At 41.9% G+C, this 20,109-nt stretch overlaps 2 protein-coding genes across 8 annotated transcripts; one reads left to right on the top strand and one right to left on the bottom strand.

Moving 5' to 3' along the window:
- Nucleotides 1-503: 503 nt before the first annotated feature.
- Nucleotides 504-13,741, bottom strand: tmco3 (transmembrane and coiled-coil domains 3). Of its 5 annotated transcripts, XM_034219455.1 has the most exons (17): nt 13,673-13,741; nt 12,347-12,403; nt 8,629-8,722; nt 7,799-8,112; nt 6,875-7,042; nt 6,496-6,675; nt 5,485-5,685; nt 4,994-5,122; nt 4,119-4,211; nt 3,609-3,801; nt 3,277-3,375; nt 3,072-3,189; nt 2,775-2,970; nt 2,480-2,630; nt 2,313-2,392; nt 2,058-2,207; nt 504-781 (listed from the first exon to the last, which is right to left on the bottom strand). In XM_034219455.1, the coding sequence occupies exons 4-17, from the start codon at nt 8,054-8,056 to the stop codon at nt 668-670; spliced, it is 2,130 nt and encodes a 709-aa protein (XP_034075346.1). In that variant the 5' UTR covers nt 8,057-8,112; nt 8,629-8,722; nt 12,347-12,403; nt 13,673-13,741; the 3' UTR covers nt 504-667. The 5 variants fall into 5 exon arrangements, with proteins under 5 accessions (XP_034075346.1, XP_034075338.1, XP_034075355.1 ...); XM_034219447.1 differs by lacking the exon at nt 13,673-13,741 and having other exon boundaries at nt 12,347-12,784; XM_034219464.1 differs by lacking the exon at nt 13,673-13,741 and having other exon boundaries at nt 12,343-12,784.
- dcun1d2b (DCN1, defective in cullin neddylation 1, domain containing 2b) lies at nt 12,399-18,850 on the top strand. 3 transcript variants are annotated; one of them, XM_034219501.1, is made up of 7 exons: nt 12,399-12,602; nt 14,351-14,567; nt 15,148-15,316; nt 15,661-15,791; nt 15,903-15,985; nt 16,231-16,327; nt 16,514-18,850. In XM_034219501.1, the coding sequence occupies exons 2-7, from the start codon at nt 14,393-14,395 to the stop codon at nt 16,588-16,590; spliced, it is 732 nt and encodes a 243-aa protein (XP_034075392.1). In that variant the 5' UTR covers nt 12,399-12,602; nt 14,351-14,392; the 3' UTR covers nt 16,591-18,850. The 3 variants fall into 3 exon arrangements, with proteins under 3 accessions (XP_034075392.1, XP_034075384.1, XP_034075400.1); XM_034219493.1 differs by lacking the exon at nt 12,399-12,602 and adding an exon at nt 13,199-13,440; XM_034219509.1 differs by lacking the exon at nt 12,399-12,602 and adding an exon at nt 13,488-13,897.
- Nucleotides 18,851-20,109: the final 1,259 nt, after the last annotated feature.

Here is a 20,109-nt window from a genome sequence, read left to right on the forward strand (position 1 = left end):
GGGATATGAGGCATGGCAAGAATGGTTGATCTGTTTGGTATTTTGAGCAAAACACTTCATAGACATGTTTTATCTGAGACCTATGCTATTGCCTAAAAATAGCATGATAGGTGCACTTTAAGTAATCCGACCATTTCTCTCATTCATATAAAAAGAGCCAACATATAGAGTTCAGATTTTGTTCCATAGATTGTTGCAAGGAATTAGAAAAACTTGAAGTTGAAAGTGCAATAACAACTGAGGAGGATGTAATTCAGTTGAATTGATATCATCGGGACAGTAGAGAGGGAAGGTTTCTGTATGTTCTTCATAATGCAGGAGAAAGTGCATTAAAACCATCAGAACACTAGGAAGGATATCGAGGACTTGTGCTTCTTCATTGAACTGATCCTATTGACGGTTGTGCTTTTACGAAGAGTGGATGACATCAGAGGCGTTTACATTTCATAGATTTGTTGGGAAATCATTTTGGCCTGTGCTATAATAAAACAAGCCATTCAACAGTATGTTTAGATGGTCCAGGTTTAATGTTTGTGGTAGGAAGGAATCAGTGTCTTTTAAATGAAGAACAAGTAGTTTTGGTCCAATCTTTCTGAAAGGCAAAATAAGACTTAGATTCTGCTCCTCAGAGTTACACAGGGACGTGTTTTTCCAGAAGCTCATGTGGTCATGTGATTGTCTTTCGTTCGACCCGGGGAACCCATTTATGTGTGGTGACCTTCCACAGCACCGGGGCCAGCAGCAGGCTGAGGGTGGTGACGCTGAGAACCAGCAGGTACACCTGAGCAGAGAAACGGAAAAAAACTGAGCGTGAGATTAAAACAAACTTTTAATTGAATATAATCATGAATGTTAGAGTTAATTCAATGTTTCCCCCCACAGAGTGAATAGCTGTTGTTTTTAAAAGACAAAAGAGGAACATTTGAATGGTTGATTTTCTTATACAACATGTGGTATATCCGCACGTAGGTTTGCAAAATTCCAGGAATTTTCAAAGATGAAAACTTTCCATGGGAATTTAAGGGAATAAACTGGGAATTTAAGGGAATTTGAAATTGAAGGTTGGCTCTTCATAGGGAACTTAAATATAGTTGGGGAAAGTATATTTTAGCATAATCTTGACTAACACAAACAGATGCCATTCAAGTACACTTGAATATCCATGCCATTCCTCAATCACATGCACATAGCACGCTTACTGCATGGCTATTGAGACCACACACCCTACAGGCACTGTGCATTCCTCCATCACATGCATAGATGATTTCTTGTGGGGATTTCTGGATGGGGTGTGCAGGATGAGTAATATTTAACTCAACATTCATGTTTTTGTTCTTCAATGAAACAAATGATTGTTCAATAAAATAATTGAAACTTGTTCTGTTCTACTTACAAATAAATCTGTTGAAATGTCATGTTTTTTTTAATTGTATAATTTTGCATGGATGTTTTCTTATGACAAAACAAAATGTTTAAATTTATGCTTGGATATGATACAATTCGATTACATTACCCTCAATTCCCAGTTAGTTCCCATAAATTCCCCAGCTTAACTTCCCATGGAAATGTTCCGCGCCTTTGCAACCCTATACGCACGTAGACCGCTGTGGTTTGATTAACCCTCATTTTGAGATACAAGTCTCAGAGATCTCTGTGTCCTCTCCATTGTGAAATATATTTGAGCAGCTCAGCGTTGAACAGATTAGAAACCTCAGTGGACGTATCTAAAAATCCGGATACATAAAACAAAACTTCCTCTAGATAAAAAAATTACTGTAGCAATTGTGATGTAATCAGATAATTGCTACAGATGTTTCATCAAGCAAACATTTAAAATATCATTTTGTTTGAGCATAATAAATGTCAAAATTATTTTTCTGAATATTTGAAAATAACATTTTGGGATTTTATAAATGTATAGAAATAATTCAAAAGACTATTCAGTAAAGAAAACAATTGTTATTTGTTTTCGAAATGTTGTGTGTTTATAAAGAACTTACAAAGTGCTTCATAGACATCGGCAAATAAATAAATCACAATCATTAAATATCACTGACCTCTCTGGAGATGATGCCAGCGCGGCGCGCACGGCTGCCCAGGACGAAGGAGAACTCGCTGACCTGAGCCAGGCCGGCTGACACGATCCAACGAATGTGTCGAGAGCCTGGAGGAAGGATGAACGACAGCACTAGGACGGCCATCATGAACTGGGAGGAACATGATGAGAGGAGTCAGTGGAAAGAAGGAGGACTGAGAGTGCGGCAAAGAATAACCGGAGAAGAAAATGACAAACAGAAAGAAAAGTTCTGTACCTTCATAATGACGAGTGTGAAAGTTAACACTAGCAGGATGGTGAGTTCATACAGCACAAATGTCGGGAACACGTGGAGACCTGCGGCAAACCACAAGCGATGATACAGTCAAAGTCTGACTAATAAGTGTACCATGGTAATAAAGCTGGGATCTGTCTTAAACTGACCGATGGAGGCGAAGAAGATGATGGCGAGGAAATCTCTGATGGGCTCGATGCATCCCATGACCTCCGTGGTGACCATGTGACCCTGTGTGGACAGCAGAGCTCCAGCCAGGAAACAGCCCAGCTCCATAGAAACATCTAAAAACTCTGTCACCTACCATATCAAACAGTGAGAGAAAAATCAACAAACAATATCTTCGTAAAAAGTTCAATAATGCTGTGGTGTAAAAGGAATATTAAACATTTGTAGAGAAATGCAGGGCAAATAATAATGCATATTTAAAAGCAAAGTACGTACCGTCAGCATGAAAAAGACAAAAGCTGCCATCCCCAACACGAGGATCTCCTTGTTGCCTTTGCTCTCAGCATGCAGTTTCTTGTAAAAGGGGGCAATCAGGAAGGATTTGAGTAACAAACACAGCAGCAGCACAGCGGCCAGAGACACCAGGATCTGGGCCAGGAGGTAAAACACACGCAGACTCCCCAACAGGAAGCTGTGTTTCACAAAAGAGACAGCATGTTTAAGTAAGCGGTGTGTGCTTCTTGTTGAGGAGAGGACGCATGCATGCAGAAAAAAAGAAATGAAAAAACGGACCTTTCCACGTCTCCACTCTGTGCCTGGATCAGCGTTGGCATGGCGGCGATGAAGAGGCCGAGCTGAACATCTTGCATCACTAACATCCCGAGGAGAACGCTGCTGTAGTCCAGTTCACCTTTCTCACAGACACACATCAATGATCATTGTGCTCAAGAATTTCTCTAAATACATTATTTACATTGTTGAAGTGTGTGTACTGTACTTTTAGGTAGTGAGACTAAATCCTTTTCCACAGCTGCTTTAGATGAGATCTTTTCTTCCATTATTTCTGTATTTAGGCTTATTGGACAAACACAGCTGCCTACAGAGCAAAACAGGTCGAAAGTCACGCCTAACACTACGATGATATGACGTCATGGGGTGTTGCTTTAATAATCATAAAAAAAATTAAAAAATAAAAAACCCAGAAATATCCCATTTGTTTTTTTCAAGGGAACCAACAAGGTTAATGGCAATGTTATTTTGTAGGTTGGTTCACAGAATATGTCATCCTTGCAGTGATCTACATTTATCTATGTGCACAAAGACACCTACCTTCTTTTTCTCGTTCCCCTCTGCTCCCCCCCGCCAGGAAGCGGGACACCAGTGGAGTGCTGGACAGGGACAGGCAGGAGGAAATGAAGACAGTCTGGGTGGGTCGAATATGTAGGACTTGACCCCACAACAGACCGGCCCCCACCATCATCAGACTGAGGTAACACGACCCCTGGACTGATGTCTTCCATACCTACACACACAGAGTATATATCAGTCCACCTTATGGATGTAAGCAGCTTACTAAAACAGATATATTTAACAGTTGAAACTCTAACAGAAAAATGTCGAACTAAAACATTTGAGGGCATACACATCATGCTTAGGTGATTTATCAGGTACCTTGAGTTACACAATAGGGAAAGTTAGAAGTAGGTATACCAAAAAAAAAGGATGGTAGCAGGAATAAACATGGAGTATAAAGTCCCTTCATGCAAGGTAAAGTCAACGGGTTTCAGATGTTTACAGAGTAATGTGGATCAAATGCCAAACTTTTTACTTTTGGTTTACCTTTTGAAGTCGCTCAGGTGAGAACTCCAGCCCGACCACAAAGAGAGTGAAGAACACACCCAGCTCCCCCAGAGTCTCCACCTGGACCATAGACTGCACACAGACAGGGAAATCAACAACTAGAACGCACTGGCATCGTTCTTTAACTCTGATCTGACCTGCTGACAGTTCAGACACACAGACACCTGCTGTAGTGTAGTGTCTCTGTGTGAGAGCTAGTTTGACCTGTGTACGGCTAATTGTTAGGAGATGTGCTCCAGTGTGTCTTTGTGTATTGTCTAAACGTTAGTCACTTTCTTTTGCAATAAAGTTGTCCTGATTTACTAAGTTTGTTTTGCAATTTGGCTGGAGAGCCGCTTTACTTTTGAATTAATTAAAATCTCACTTTGTGGCTTCAGTAGACCGTTTCCTCTCGCCCGGTTATTTTTGTGTTTTGTTACTTCCCTTTGTACCCCTAGTTTAGGAGGGAACGTACAAATTAATTGTTTGTTACGTTCCCTCCTAAACTAGGGGTATAAAGGGAAGTGACAACACACACACACACACACACACACACACACACACACACACACACACACACACACACACACACACACACACACACACCACACACACACACACACACCACACACACACACACACACACACACACACACACACACACACACACACACACACACACACACCACACACACACACACACACACACACACACACACACACACACACACACACACACACACACACACACACACACACACACACAACACACACACACACACACACACACACACACACACACACACACACACACACACACACACACACACACACACACACACACTACACACACACACACACACAACAATCCCCCCCTTGATGCTGTTGAGGCCTGAGGGGCCGAGAAGGACCCCCCAGATGATGTATCCAAACATGGAGGAAGACCAATCAGAGAGCAGATCCAGCCACAGGGGCAGCGACAGCATCACCACCGACACCAAGTCCTGCACACACAGTTTTTTGTGTTCATTAAATCAAAACATCAACACCCTAAACATCACATATTCAAGAAAAGCAACACAAACATTTTATTTTAATATAAATAGATATTTTAAATAGATATTTATTAACTTAGATCATAACATCCAGCATGAGCACTATCCAGGAATGGCATGGAAGTGTCCCAGATTTACTAAAACAAATAGTGTTTGTGTTTGATTTGGGTTAAGGCAGGATGCAGTATCCCTCGAACAAAAACATAGCAGTTAAAATGTCGGTAACATTGTATGTATCACATTACTAAAAACGACCCTGTTTGTGCATTATCAAGGATTAACACCTAGGAGCGTGAGTGTGAGGCACGGACCTTGATGAGGTGGTGGTCTGCTCTCGGCATGGTGGAGTCTCGTGGTTTGGTGAGGACGTACTGGTTGTTCTGAGAGTCGATGAGCATGCTCAGTCCCAGGTCATCCTCCACTTCCTTCTGCTTGGACTTGTTCTTCCTCTTCCCTCCATTTTCCTCGTCTTCCTCCACTCTCAACACTGCCTCCACATTTACTCCTTCCATCTATACAAACAGAGGGTATTTAAGGAGTCACAGATTACAAACTACTGTACTTTGTTAAAGGTCCCATGCCATGGCCATTTCTACTGATCAGAATGCCATTGTTGAGGTATACTAACATAGACTTATATTGTGCAATTTTCCAAACTCACATTGGTTTCTCATACAGCATCTCTGTATAGTATGTGTATTCACTCTCTGTCCTAAACGGCTTGTTGGAGCTCCTGCCCCCCCCTCCCTGTGAGCCCAGTGGCCGTCTGCGAGACAGCGAGACACAGCGAAACCCAGCCCGAGCACACACACACACACACCCGCAGCCTGGCTGGGAGTTTGTATGTGTGCTCACACACACACCCACAGCCTCGCTGTGTCCCGCCGTCTCAGGGAGGAGAAATCGGCGGAGCTGCAGCTGAGAAAAGATTGAGTGTGTGTGACGTAACGGCTCCGCAGATGTAACGTAACGGCTCCACGGATTGGTCCATTTGGACCAATGGGTCCATTTGGGTATGGGCACGTCACTGTACCCAGGAAGAAAACAATGGAAAAATAGAAATCTCCAACGAGGCGTTCTGGGGCAGCATAGACAGGTATTTTCTGTGTTAGAGTTGTACTCGCTACAGGGTGTACTTTGAGGGTTTGTGACTCTGCAGACCGCTTACATGCAGAAAAACCCTCATAACACACAAGGGGACGGGTAATAACCGGAAAAGCATGACATACATGGGCCCTTTAACACGTGACTGAAGATGGAATAATGACTATTCAAGCTCCAGGAGTCTGAATTATATCAAGCAACCAGATGTGTTTTCTGACCTCTTTGTTGTTGTCAAAGGCGTGTTCCCCGATCTCCTCTTCCAGCCGGTCTGCTGCCTTCCTAACGTCCTCCAGGATCTCATCCAGCATGGACAGAGTTTTATTTTGAGCTAAAGCGCTCTTTAGAGCTGCCTGCTGGTGCTTCTCAGCAGCCACCAGTTCAACATACTCCTGCTCCTCCTAAAGAGATGGGTGTGTAAAAACAAAAAACTATACAAACCTGTTTACACAAAACAGAAGACATTCAAGGATATAGGAAACAATACACATGATATTACTCTGCCTTTCAGGGTTGGGCAATGTGCTTGACAGCAATATCATAATATTTGTCTGGCATATGTACATGTCATCAGGATATGACAAATGGGTTCAGCCTCACCTTTATGGCTGCCTCCCTGAGGGCGGCCAGCCTCTGTCTGCTGCTCTCCTTAATGTTGACCACATCCCTGTAGTCTCCCTGCAGCGCCCTCTGAAGGCTGTGCACCGCCTGGAACACCAGGTGCTCGCTCTCATTCAGCTCCTTCTGGAAAACCTCCAGGGTATGAACCTGCAAGCAGACAGGGAGACATCAGTCAGTCATTTAAATGAATGTTATATATCTGGCATCATCTGTACTGAAATAAGGTCTTTATTTGACAAACTAGACGAGATAAATGAAGGTGTCTTCATCAGATTAGCCAAGAGATATATGAATATGTCAAAATAGATCCAGATAACATGGGTTGAAATGGGATGAATTGTGTTAACTGAGAAGAAAAATGCAATTGATTTAGCTTAAAACAATCACACATGACCAGTGTGACAGATTTAAGTCGCATTTAGCAGTGAGGTTGCAAATTGCTCTGGTCCATCTGGTATTTTTTTTTTCGTGTCAAATGTTCATATAATCATTTAAATCATATATATAGATTATGTCTTATACTCTGATTGCCTTTTACTCGTTTAAATTGTATTTGTAGTCCTTGTGTTTAACAGAGACATATGGGTTGACATTTCAGGAAGGGCAAAAGGTGGATTTGCAAATGGTTAAGGACTGTGGGGTTTTATGTTTTGATGGTGGGGATGTTTAGATAATGCCTAAGAGAATTGATGGGTGGGACCAGTTGGCTATTCTCTCTACTATATAGTGTGACTGTAAGCTATGTTCTGGGTGCAAAGCCATTTTATCCTTTGAGGATGAAGTTGCTCTGTTCCTGCATTTGAGATCGATTTCAATTATATATAGACTTTCTTTATTAAATATAAAAAAAGACAAACTTTGTGCATTAATTATTTATCAGTTGAATTAGAATGTCCTCCACACCTGGAAGAGCCTCTCTGGATCTGAAAGGGTCCGGTCAAGTCTAACAGCATCAGCAGCGGCCGTCAGCTTCCTGACCGCCACATTCTTCTGTCTCAGGAGCCCCACCAGACGTTTGCAGTTGTTGTTCACCCAGCTGTGGCCGTGTGTCCCTCCTTTGCCCAGATAAAGCTTAATGGCATTCTTGGCCACCTGGTCCTTGTGCAGCACAGCGAGCGCCCCCACCGTGCCAAGGCACAGCAGCCAACATATAACCTGCATCCAAAGCTCTACCTCTGTCTTCACCTGTATGTGAAGATCGATGAAGAGAAAGAGATCTGGGGATGAGAAAAGAAAAAGGATGTTTGTTACAATGATCAACAGGAAAAAAACATCAGGAGGAGATTAATTTAATGGAGATGTCAGGATCATTTTTTAGGTTAAGTGGCTTAAGCGGGGATTATTGAGAGAAGAACAAACAACTTGTTTTGGTGTTTATGGGATGTGTTGAAGAAGGGACTTGAGTCTGACGAAAGCCATGCGGCAGCCTCAGACTGAGCTAAAACGTTCTGGAAGTATTTGTCCTTAAATGTGATGTAGATCATCTATTTATGTTTTACTCTGAGCTTTGTGTACTCAGTGCTTCTTTCTTTCTCAAGAGATGTCTAAATATTTGAATGATAATGTAACATGATATACATGTTATACCTAATATTCCACCTCCTCTAATGGGATTGCATTCCTACCTTTAAATACAAAAGTCTATTTTAGGAAACTCCTTTATTACGGCCCTTCTCTGACGACATGTAATTACTTACAAATGAATGACTGTGTGCATTTATGCTGTACCACACCTTTGAGAGCATGAGTAAAGTTGAAGGATGTTTACTCTCCAAACTGCTCCTCTGTCCTTCCTTCAACAGGACTGCTTCCACTCAGATACAGTTGCTAGAAATCAAAAGCACAATTCACATACTGTTATAGATTGTTTTATGACAATGCAGTACAATTCATACAATTATTATAAAACTGGCTTGTGGATAAAAACGTCATCTGAAAAGTAACGAATAAAGGAGTTAAAGAAATGTAGTGAACTAGAAGTATTAACTGGCAGTATAAGTATAAGAAAGTACAACAAAAAAAGTGCAGTACTATTTAGCAGTGGTGGGACCACCACTTTTCTAACACATGAAGTAATCTTGACAATTTGGATAGTATTAATCGGAAAATATCATAAAATGATGATATTATATGTTTAGATACCCCACAGTATTAAAACTAGTTAGAAGTATCTACTCATTTACCAAATACAATATTAAAGTTATGGAGCATAAATGCATCAATAATTATGATTAATACTGCTAGATGCATGTACATATATACAATTATAAATACCAACACCTCCATGCCAAAGGGGAAATAAATAGTATCCATTCCCTACAATCAAAACCATGGCAGTCACATCATACAACCCAGAACACACAGCCCAGTCATGACTGACGTTTCAGGAAATGCCATGGGGAGGTGAAATTAAGAATTAGTCCCTAACAGTAGCGTGGGGTGGGGAAAAATGTAGGGGAAGCCAATGTTTTTGGGTCGGGGGGGGGGTGGTCAATAACGTAACCAGATGAGTGATTACAGCGCCCGGTAACATTTTACACACATTTGTATCATACAGATGCAGGACTTGTACACGCCTGTTATCTAAGCGACAGGTCCGCATGCACTCTCCAGCTGAAACTCTCTCGTCTTATTAATTTAAGCATTTTCTTATTAATTTAAGCATTTTCTTATTAATTTATGCCAACCTCCCCCCACCAATGCAATACCAGCCGCTCAATGCGCAGTGCAGATTCGGTAATTAATAAATAAGAAGCATTCATTCACAAACTAAATCAGGAGACCTTTAAAGTTTTACGTTCACATCAAAGTATCAGTATGCGTTGTGTTGATAATGGACGAGACCCGCCGAGTCAGCGTAAAGTTGAGACGATCTCTGTTTAATGTCTGAATCTGATAACAGATAAAATGATCAGTTTTACATACATTTCCCTCAGTGACTCCTCTCATTGCTTGGAACGTTTACAAAAGGGAAGAGGAAACGTGAGGGACACAATATATACAAAAAGTAAAATCACAAAGAAAGGAAATGAAAGTCCTCACAACAATAAACTCCTGAGCACAGCTCTCCGACCTTGCCAGGTATTTAACATTCAATAAAATGAAGAACACAGAATACAATAATATAAAACACAGAATGTGTGTGATTATACAAAATTAAATTAAATAAACCCCACTGCATATTTACATCTGTTACACTAACACACACTGCAAGTGCAGCAACAGTCCTCGTCTCTGTAATTAGTTCAGTCCGTAGTCCAAAAGTAACACAAAAATATAAACAATCTCATCTATTCAGGTGATCGGGCCCTATATGGCATGCTATCTGCGGTGCTGATTTTCGGATAGCAGCACCCTGTGCTAATTAAACAACTGCAATAAAACAACTACTTCAGACTGAACACCTGCAGCTAAATCCAGGCAAGCAATGCACAATAACCAACAGAACCACATCAGAATTTGCACACATAGCTACACGGGCAGTTCAGGCAACAGGTATGCACAGAGAGAAAGGGGTGTGCATTTCACTCACCCTATTTGAAGAGGAAGGCCATTCTCCTGTCTTTCATGGTAGCGAAGTGGTCAATAACAATGTCATAGAACTTCCCAGCGGCCTTTAGGTCCTCCACAACAACAGAGTCAATGGATATTGTGGCTAGGTTGACAAGTCTGTCCTGTCCACACGTGTTCCTCAGATACGTTTTGATCCTTTTAAGACAGGAAAAGGAGCGCTCTGCTGATGTGCTGGTGGCTGGTATCGTGAGCATGAGCTGGAGCAGCTTGTAGACCTCGGAGAGTGTGCCCTGTAGGTCATCCTCAATAAGAAGCTGTATCAGCTCTCCTGGTGGCTTGTGAAACAACCTGTTGTTGTACAGCGTGTGCAGCTCATTCCTTAACTTCTGCTCATCAAAGAATGGATACGTGTTGATCAGCTGAGCCAGCTCACTGCTGGGAAATGCATCAGGGTTGCAGAACGATGTGAATGATGTGTGTTCCAGTATCCGAAAAAAGTGCAGGTGCTCCATATCTGCAAATCTTTGGGTCATGTGCAACACTATGCCGTCAACAATCTGGAAGTAAAGACGCCGGAAAGACACAACCGTTTCCTCGTCTTCTTCTTGGTGCTGGTTAAACCCTTGCTCCAGGTCGTCCCAGCCGCGGCGACGTCGTTTACGTCGGGGCACAGGATCGCCGACTGCTTTGACCGTGTCATCGTAAATGCGACTGAATGTCTCATCTGTTCTTGTGGCTTTGAGAGCGCTGAGAGTGCTCATGATCCGATCCTGGCATTTTTTTATGTCCGCCGTCTTGCTTTGCAGAACCTGGAAGAGTGGTTCTGTGAGGCCGAAAATGGACTGAAAGACCCCGAGCAGGAGGGTGAAGTCAAAATCCTCAAGTTTTTGCTTCAAGGAAGCACTCTGTGCAATGGTCTCTTTGTCCCATCCCGGCTCTGTCATTATCCTGTCAAAAGCGATACAGAGCGACCCGCGTCCTTCATGGATGGCGTGTACTGCGCGGCTTTTAAAATTCCACCTCACAGCAGAACCCCCTGGTACACGCACAGCTCGATCAACTTCAGACAGTAGTGCTGATCTCTTACATGAACGTGAGAAAAAATTGTGACAAGCACGAACCCTTGTCAAAAAGAAGACATGGCCAGCAAAATAGACGCTGAAGTTTAGCGCTTCCAGTTAGCCACTCCGTGCGGACATAATTGTCCTCATTGAACGTCCGATTAGATCCCTTATTCCTCTGTGTACACAGCTCGAGTGTGGGCGTTGTCCTGCCATCTGCTTTAATTTTTAGTTGCTGCTGTAGCGGAAGTTTAGTGAAGTTATGCTTAATTAAGTACGCCAAATCTCCTCCCTCCATAATGCTTCATTTGCTTGATCATTTCTAACGGCGGTGATGACAGTTACAGTATTCAAATTGATGTTGATGTGATTGGATGGCAGTGTCCAATCAAATCGCCAGCCGCCAGCCGCCCCTGAAGGGAAGCTAGAGGCGGCTGGCTTCCCCTGGCATGGCCCTGACCAATCACAGGTTGGCAGGGGCATCACGTGGGCCTCATCTGATTGGTTAATCCCTCAATTTTTTTTCACCAAGGGAAGCTAGATTCTGCTGGCCTCCTCTCGCAACAGTGAATGCAATCTACTGTTTCACCATGACATCTAGAGGGGCGCTGTTTCACTCTTTGTAAAATACTCAATGAGAATGGGGGAGAGACGGAGAGACGGTCCGGCAGGAACACACAGGAAAGTAGAATTACAGAAACAAAACAAAGTGTTTTTATTTATTTATTTAAGTTATAACTACAATCCGAAAAAACAGGGGAAGCCTGGCTTCCCTTGGCCTCCGGGAGAAAACGCCACTGGTCCCTAACACTTAAAGAAAAACAAACAAATAAAGATAAAAAAGAAAGAAAGGCAGTAGGCCTACCTACCTACCTACCTGTGAAATATGTGACCTGTCCCGGTGTTCAGCTGTACTCCACGACTGAAGGAGAAGCTGGAGAAGAAGGGAACAATCATGCTGTTGTACCGCAGCACCGACACCCCCCCTCCCCCTCCCCTGCTGCCACATAGCTGAAGCCAGCGTCGGTGCAGGCGTTCACCGGCTTGCGACCAACTTCATGTTTACTTCGACCTCAAGCAGTGGGTAACACTATTCTTGCTAGCAAACTGGGTACTAGCGTAACTTCATCCAGGTAGGTGCGACAAAAACCTTGTTAAAGTTGGACCATTCTTTAAAAATGTGTACAAAGTTCAACCTGTTTTCTCTTCTGGAGCTGTAAGTAAAGCGAAGTCGGAATCCTTAAAGCTGTCAGACCAGCTTCAGCCAGCTGAGTCCACACACTCCCATGACACCGAGGCTAAGGCTAACACTACAATGCTAACATTAGCTGAATAAGTTAGCTACATGTCTCAGCAACATTTATGAGATAGGGCTGATCAAGACGTGTCAATGTATAACTTTAACACTAAGCGAAACTAAACAACTGCTGCATTGTTTTCTGATTTAACTTTGATTTATATTAAGATTAAGTTACTTCCGAAACATATTGATCAGCTTTTATATGGGAGTTGTAGTTTTTATGATATGTTTTCTTACGCGATCGTGCCAACTGCATTGTGACAGCTGGTTAAATATACTTTTATTGGTCTTAACTCTCGCTTAACATTGACTTTTCCAACAACAACAACAAACCCGTTTACATAAGCTCAAAGACGAGTTTCCTCGACTGTCCTGCTCAAAACTTGTATTTTGAATGTGGTGGTAAACACAGCTACACATAGGTTTTAATGTGACTTTTTTTAGTTTACATAATATTTGTTAAAAGTATTTTGAGAAGAAATCCATATTTTGCCGAAACAGAGGTGTTTTAATGCAGTAAAGTATTGAAAAACACAGACCCTGTGGCATTACAGCACTACGGAACTACACTTCCCATGAACAGTGTGCCTCTACTGTAGCGCAGTTCTTTTCACGCATGCGCACCAGGGTAATTGGATATCAAGTGGGCCAAAACAGCGTGTGATAAAATGGTATGTAGAATAAAAATAAGAAAACAGTGCTAATCTCTAGCTCCGTTAAACAAGTCCATAACCCGATAACGTATGGCACTACCGTAAAGCGGGGGGCACACCGATACAGGATACCGGGGTGTCCTCTGCCAAGTGTCGCATAGCCAGGGTGATGTATGTCGGGAATATAAGGGAAATGGAAGGTCAGTTGTTGGTATTTTGAGATCAGGACACCAGCACTTGCCGCACGTACCTTTCCCTTTTTGGTAACTCGCCTGTAGTGTGCCCCGGGTCAGGAGAGAGCATACCGGAGCGAAACGTCCAGGGTCACCACACACTGCTCTGTCACCGTGAATCTGCTGTTTTGATTATCGGGTGGGTCAGGTCTGCAGTTCTGCAAAGACGTGCAATCCTCCCGATGACTGTCTAGTTTAAGTGAACACGAGGAGGTCTTTTTGTAAACTAACGGGACTTTACGGTGGGCTATTGAGTGGAGGTTTTGGTTTCCCGTAATGTACTAATGGCTGATGCACGCATGATATGAGTCCTACTGATCAGGTCTAATAACAAGTGTTATTTATCCACATCCAACTGTGTGTGTGTACAGTTTAAGTACAGAAAGTTTAGGCTGAGTGTTGCCGATGTGTAGCCTCAACCATACATGCATATCTGTGCATCCCATTTACCATAACACTAGATTACCGCCTGTCTACACCCTCGGGTTCCTGCATCCCCCAGGTTGTGTGTGTAGAAAATAGTTAGAAATCATTTGTTTGTTAATATGCACCATTCAAACACAATAACAACTGAAATTATAAAGGCTTGGTGTTTTCTGCTTTAATAATTGTATTGTTTCACTTGATGTTGTGCTTGCATGGTGCACATCCTGACACAGCCCTTAATGTGTCTTGTGTACAACTTTGTTTCACAGCACAAGTTGAAGTCATCGCAGAAGGACAAGGTTCGGCAGTTCATGTCCTTCACGCAGGCCGGGGAGAGGACAGCCGTGTACTGCCTGACGCAGAATGACTGGAAACTAGAAGTCGCCACAGATAATTACTTCCACAATCCAGACCTATACTACAAAGAATCCATGAAAACCTCGGTGGACCGCAAGAAGCTGGAACAGCTCTACAACAGATACAAAGGCAAGTGTTTCAAAACTAATGTTAAAGATCCCCTATTATACTGTCATCAATATATTATAGGTCTCAGATATATACAAAACTGAAGTGTTTGGCTCGAAATACCAAACAGATCATGCATTGTACCATGCCATAATCCCCTCTGTTTCAGCCCTGTTTCAAAAGTGCTGATTCTCTGTCTGTTACTTTAGATGAAAATAAGGAGCCCCTCCCCACGCCCCTCTGAGAGATATTTGGTTAAAAAGAACACAATGGTGCTCTAGGAGGAGATTCAGGGGATAAGGTGGGGGGGGGTTACCTTGGTTGGTGATTGGCTAATGGTTACTCAAGCGAAAACATCGTTATGACATCATAAGTGGCCAAAATCTGATCATCTAATTTCCAGACAGGTTTTTATACGAATGGATCAGGACAAGAAGTGAGCGAATCTTTTTTCCTGAAACTTTCAGAATCGGTTTACACAGAGAGGACACATGTTTGTGTATAAAAGACATGAAAAAGTGGATTTTGCATAATAGGTTCCCTTTAACATTAGCACCATTTACCTTGCTAGTCTGTAACACTTTGGCATCTGTGTTTGCAGACCCCCAAGATGAAAACAAGATAGGCATCGATGGCGTCCAGCAGTTCTGTGACGACCTGATCCTGGATCCAGCTAGCGTGAGCATCCTTGTGGTGGCATGGAAGTTCAGAGCGGCCACGCAGTGCGAGTTCAGCAGAAAGGAGTTCCTGGATGGCATGGCTGAGCTTGGGTGAGCAACACTGGTACTGAAATCTACAACATTTCATTAAGAAGTCACCTCATTCTCAACATTTCATTGCCATGTTAATTGAAATGTAAAGATGTTTTTAGAACTTTTGTTTTTTATGATACCCAAATATTTAATATAAAAACAAATGTTTATAAAAATATGTGTGCAAATATATATATATACACACATATTTGCACACATATTTTTATAAACATTTGTTTTTATATTCGGGATTGTGGGAAACGGTATTTCGATCTCTCTATCTATACAAGCTGGAAGATTTACAATAAAGTTGACTTTGATATTTTGTTAAAATGTTTAATGATTCCTAATGTCTCCTTTAGCTGTGACAGTCCAGAAAAACTCAAGGCCATCCTTCCCAGACTAGAGCAGGAGCTGAAAGACACTGGGAAGTTCAAAGACTTCTACCAGTTTACCTTCAATTTTGCCAAAAACCCAGGCCAGAAAGGTTTAGGTAAGTTTAAGAACAAAACATGAAGAATAGAAGAACATGTGTGTTACTTGTTGTTTAACAGATTTTATCTGGACAAAGAATGTAATAGTCTTAATCTACTTTGTGTTTTAGACCTGGAGATGGCTGTCGCCTATTGGAATCTAGTTCTCACTGGTCGCTTTAAGTTTTTGGATCTCTGGAACCGCTTCCTGGTGGTAAGCAAGAACATTTTATACATTCAGAATAGTTCTTCCGCATATTCTGTCCATCTCATTTACAAAGTCCCTGTGAAGAAGAATAATACTAGAATCACTACAGACTCAAAAATAACCAGTACATTAAACACCATTTTGACACATTGCCAACAACCACTAAGGTTCATAAAAGCTGTTGAATGGACTTTTACTGATTTTGTAATAATGTTTCTCTCTCAATGTTCCTGTCACTGTGCTGCATTCAGGAGCATCACAAACGCTCCATTCCTAAAGACACGTGGAACCTCCTCCTTGACTTCGGCAATATGATCACAGACGACATGTCAAACTACGATGAGGAAGGTGAGGTTTTTAAAGCAGGATAAAGTCATGTGAACACATCTGAGTGGTTAATTCAACACTGAAAGATAAATTCTGGCTGATCACATACACTTTTATTACTGATAATGCAGTTAGTCCCCCCCCATCATTGTGTGTGTTGATAACAAGATTTCATTGAGATGTAACTACTATTTTTCTCTCTCTCAGGGGCGTGGCCTGTCCTCATAGACGACTTTGTGGAGTTTGCTCGGCCGATTGTGACGAGTAAGCGCAACATGACATAGTGTTTGTCCCGGCTTCATGCAGCAAATGGAGTTTGTGTTTCTCCCAATTTTCTTCTTTTTTTGAATGAGGATTTTCATACAAATGAGCCAAAAAGAGAGTACTTCTCAATAAGCCTGTCTGCAGCTTGATATTAGGATTGTTCCTCAAACTGTATAAGATGCCTTGACCAGGAACAGTGCAAGAGGAAAACAGGAGGGGAATCAACAGGAGAAAGATTAATTATGTTTTTTTTTGGCAAAGACAGACTTTGTTATTGCAATATGGAAATGTTGAGTACCCTGAGAACTCATCACCAATGGGTGTGGCTTGGAACTGCTGCTGACTTTCTCACTAAGCTGCACCCTCGGCACAGTCAGGAGGGAAGGTAACGGTGAACCCTCAGCACACGCAGAAGATTAACTTATAGATGCAGTAGGATGTGGCCTCTCACATTGTCAATCGTGAATGGGACAATCTGTTCAAATCTGCATGTTTATGTCAGCTAGTGTGAAGCAGTGCCACTGATGTTGAGGAGGGGAGAAAAACATAGAAGTCTACATTATTTTCACTGAGATTGCGAGTGTGGAGCTCTCTTACAATCATACTGAGAGAAGAGAGAAAGTGTGCTAGCTAATGTTTGTAAGGGTGTGTGTGTGTGTGTGAGAGCATTTTTTAAGGAAGGTAAACATATGGCCTCTTTTACAATGCTTAATATTTTCATTTGGTTTTATGATGATTAGAAGTTGAGAAATTATGATTCACCTTAACTAGCCAGAGAGAAAGGGTTCAAGTCAACATTTTGTATTCGCACTATTGGACAGAGCGGCATGCTTTTCAAGCTCAGCACCAGCAGAATCATGTTGTTACAGTCGTAACACGCTGTATACCAATAGGAATAAGAAAGATCCAATTTTAAAGAAACCGAAATGTATATCTGAGAAAACAGGTAATGACATTTATAATCATGATTGGTACGTACACATCGATTAGATCCTCATTTTTTAAATGCTTCTGCATTAAATACTTGACTTTTATGTTGCAGTGTGTGTACTGCTGTACAAAGAGAGACTGACTGGCACATTGACTGTTTATCAGCCAGGTGATTTGCCAACTGTGCAAACTGCACTGATTTACACTTTTCTGTTGTAGGACTTTTCTTTATCAGGCAGTACTGTACACAGCTACTCAGTTGACTTGACTGTAGCTTCACTAACACACTAGACTTTTTAAATGAACATCTACATCCGAGCTAAGAGTATTTTAACTGTTAGTTTGCACTGTTTGAGTTTTAGTCTGTTGCTTATCATGAATTAGTGACTGTAGTGCAATGGTGGCATGTTTAAGTAACTACCACAGAGCAAAACATGTCACTTTGAGAACAGTGCTCAACAGTACTTGCACTGCCATCTAGCGGTGCAATGCTTTTCCTCCAAACAAGATGTAGTGTTGCTCTTTAAGTGCAGTCATGAACTTTAAATGCACCGCGCTTTCCTGGCCTGAAGAGTGTGGCAGAAGGTAGAGCTCAGGTACCAGTCGTCCTCTCTCACAGTGCAGGTGGCTTCCTGCACCTGCATCACTATTTGCCATCTAACTATGCTGTCTAGTTCTACCAATTGTCACTATAATAAAACCATGTTATTAAATGAGGATGTGTTACCCTGCAACAAATCTCAAATCCAACTACAGTTGTAATGATTGCCTTTTGTTTTTAAGTAGACAAACTTGTGTTTAAGTTTGCATATATGTAGGCACAGGTCATAACTAAGGTGGGGTGTGTTAAGTTGACTTTCAGAGTGGATCAGGATGGGAGTTTATTATTATTTTAGTCCCTGATTGAATGCAATCGAGTGGCAAATGAAACAGCTTTATTATGACTGTAAAACAGTCACTGTAGCAGCTGGTACATATATCATATGTGTTGGTGGAATCAAATATCCTGTATAACCTTCTGACCGTTGAAGTTGTGCACAGACCACCAGCACAGCCAGATGGTGTGAAAGCTTTTCCCAGTTGATTGTGGACAGAATTATCTGGTATCCTCTGTGGATTTGGAGCAAGAAAATGTAACCTCTTTCGGTTGTTCAATTTGCTCACATGGTACATTTGGTACGTGTTTATTTATCAAATGTCTGGTCAATTGTGTCAAGTCATGCAGATCATTCTTATCAAAACAGTATTATTGTTGCCAGCAAGAAAACAGGTATTTACAGAATATTATGTTTTGTCACAAAAGCATTGTTTTCTTTTAGAAAGTTGTGAATAAAGCATGTTGTTTTTAAAGAGCCTTGTGAAGGTTTGTCTCTGTCTAACAAGTTGGTATATTACACAGTTAAGCAGAGTTGTGTTGTGCAGAAATCAATATCCTCAGATTCATATTTTTCTGAAAATCAGGACATGGCAAATGCAAAAATGCAGCTAAAAGTTGATCTTCAGTTTGAAAAATATGTTGTACATTTAATCAAACAAAACTGTTATTAAGCAAGAACATCAGGAACTAATATTGTTAGTTTTTTTTTAATTTAAAACCTAATTCTGAATAGTTAATTTGGATTGGATAGCAGTATTCTGTAACATTTAAACAATAATAATGTTATGATATCACTGTGATAATACAGAGTTTGTCTCAGCTATTGCTTTGCTCTATTCAGAAGAGACCCTTAATTCAGCAGGTTTTTAGACAGACTGATTTTAGTGATATAGAAGAATAGGGAGGGATGAAACCCTCTTTAATGGTCACACAGAGTGAAATGTGGCCTCTGCATTTAGCCCATCCTAGTACCAGGAGTGTAGTACTAGGAGCAGTGGGCAGCTATTGTACAGCGCCCGGGGAGTGAGGGGGGAAGGGGGGTGTCCGGTGCCTTGCTCAAGGGCACCACGGCAGGGCAGGAGGTGAACTGGGACCTCTCCAAGTAGCAGTCCACACTCTATATTTAGGTCTGTTCGGGGACTTGAACCGGCGACCCTACAGCTCCCAGTCCAAGCCCCTGATATAATACTGATATAGAAGGTGGAAGTAATACATCAAACATAATATCCATACTTCTGATTTTGTGTTTACAATGAAATATGTCAGCTTGGTAACAGTTGTCCATTATCAGGTTGCATTCCTGCATCATATCATCATTGTCCCCTCTGGTAATGTCTACTGTTACTGAGTATGTGAAGGGCAACATTCAAAAACATATACATTACAAAAATGAAGGGTTGGAAACGATGTCACAAAGAATAAAATAACCCAAGGGAGGGGATGTCATGGATGCATTGCACATAACTGCAGAGGGGATCAGCAGATGTCAGTGCAGGAGGTGCGTAACAAGTCAGTTTTTAAACGTGAGGTAAAGATGAGAGAGTTGAGCTTCAACAATGGGGGCTCCATTCTTACCCTCCTCCCATGGGACAGCTGGGATGTCAACAAGGTCCACACCAGCTGATGAGCCTGCCCTCCACCCAGCATTACATTAGCATCTCTTCCAGTGCGTCCAGCCCCCATTACCACTCAACACCCAGCTTTTAGGCTTTGGGGCCATGGGGATTGCCTT

The sequence above is a fragment of the Gymnodraco acuticeps genome, unplaced genomic scaffold (assembly GCF_902827175.1).
Source record: "Gymnodraco acuticeps unplaced genomic scaffold, fGymAcu1.1, whole genome shotgun sequence".
Lineage (NCBI taxonomy): Eukaryota > Metazoa > Chordata > Actinopteri > Perciformes > Bathydraconidae > Gymnodraco > Gymnodraco acuticeps.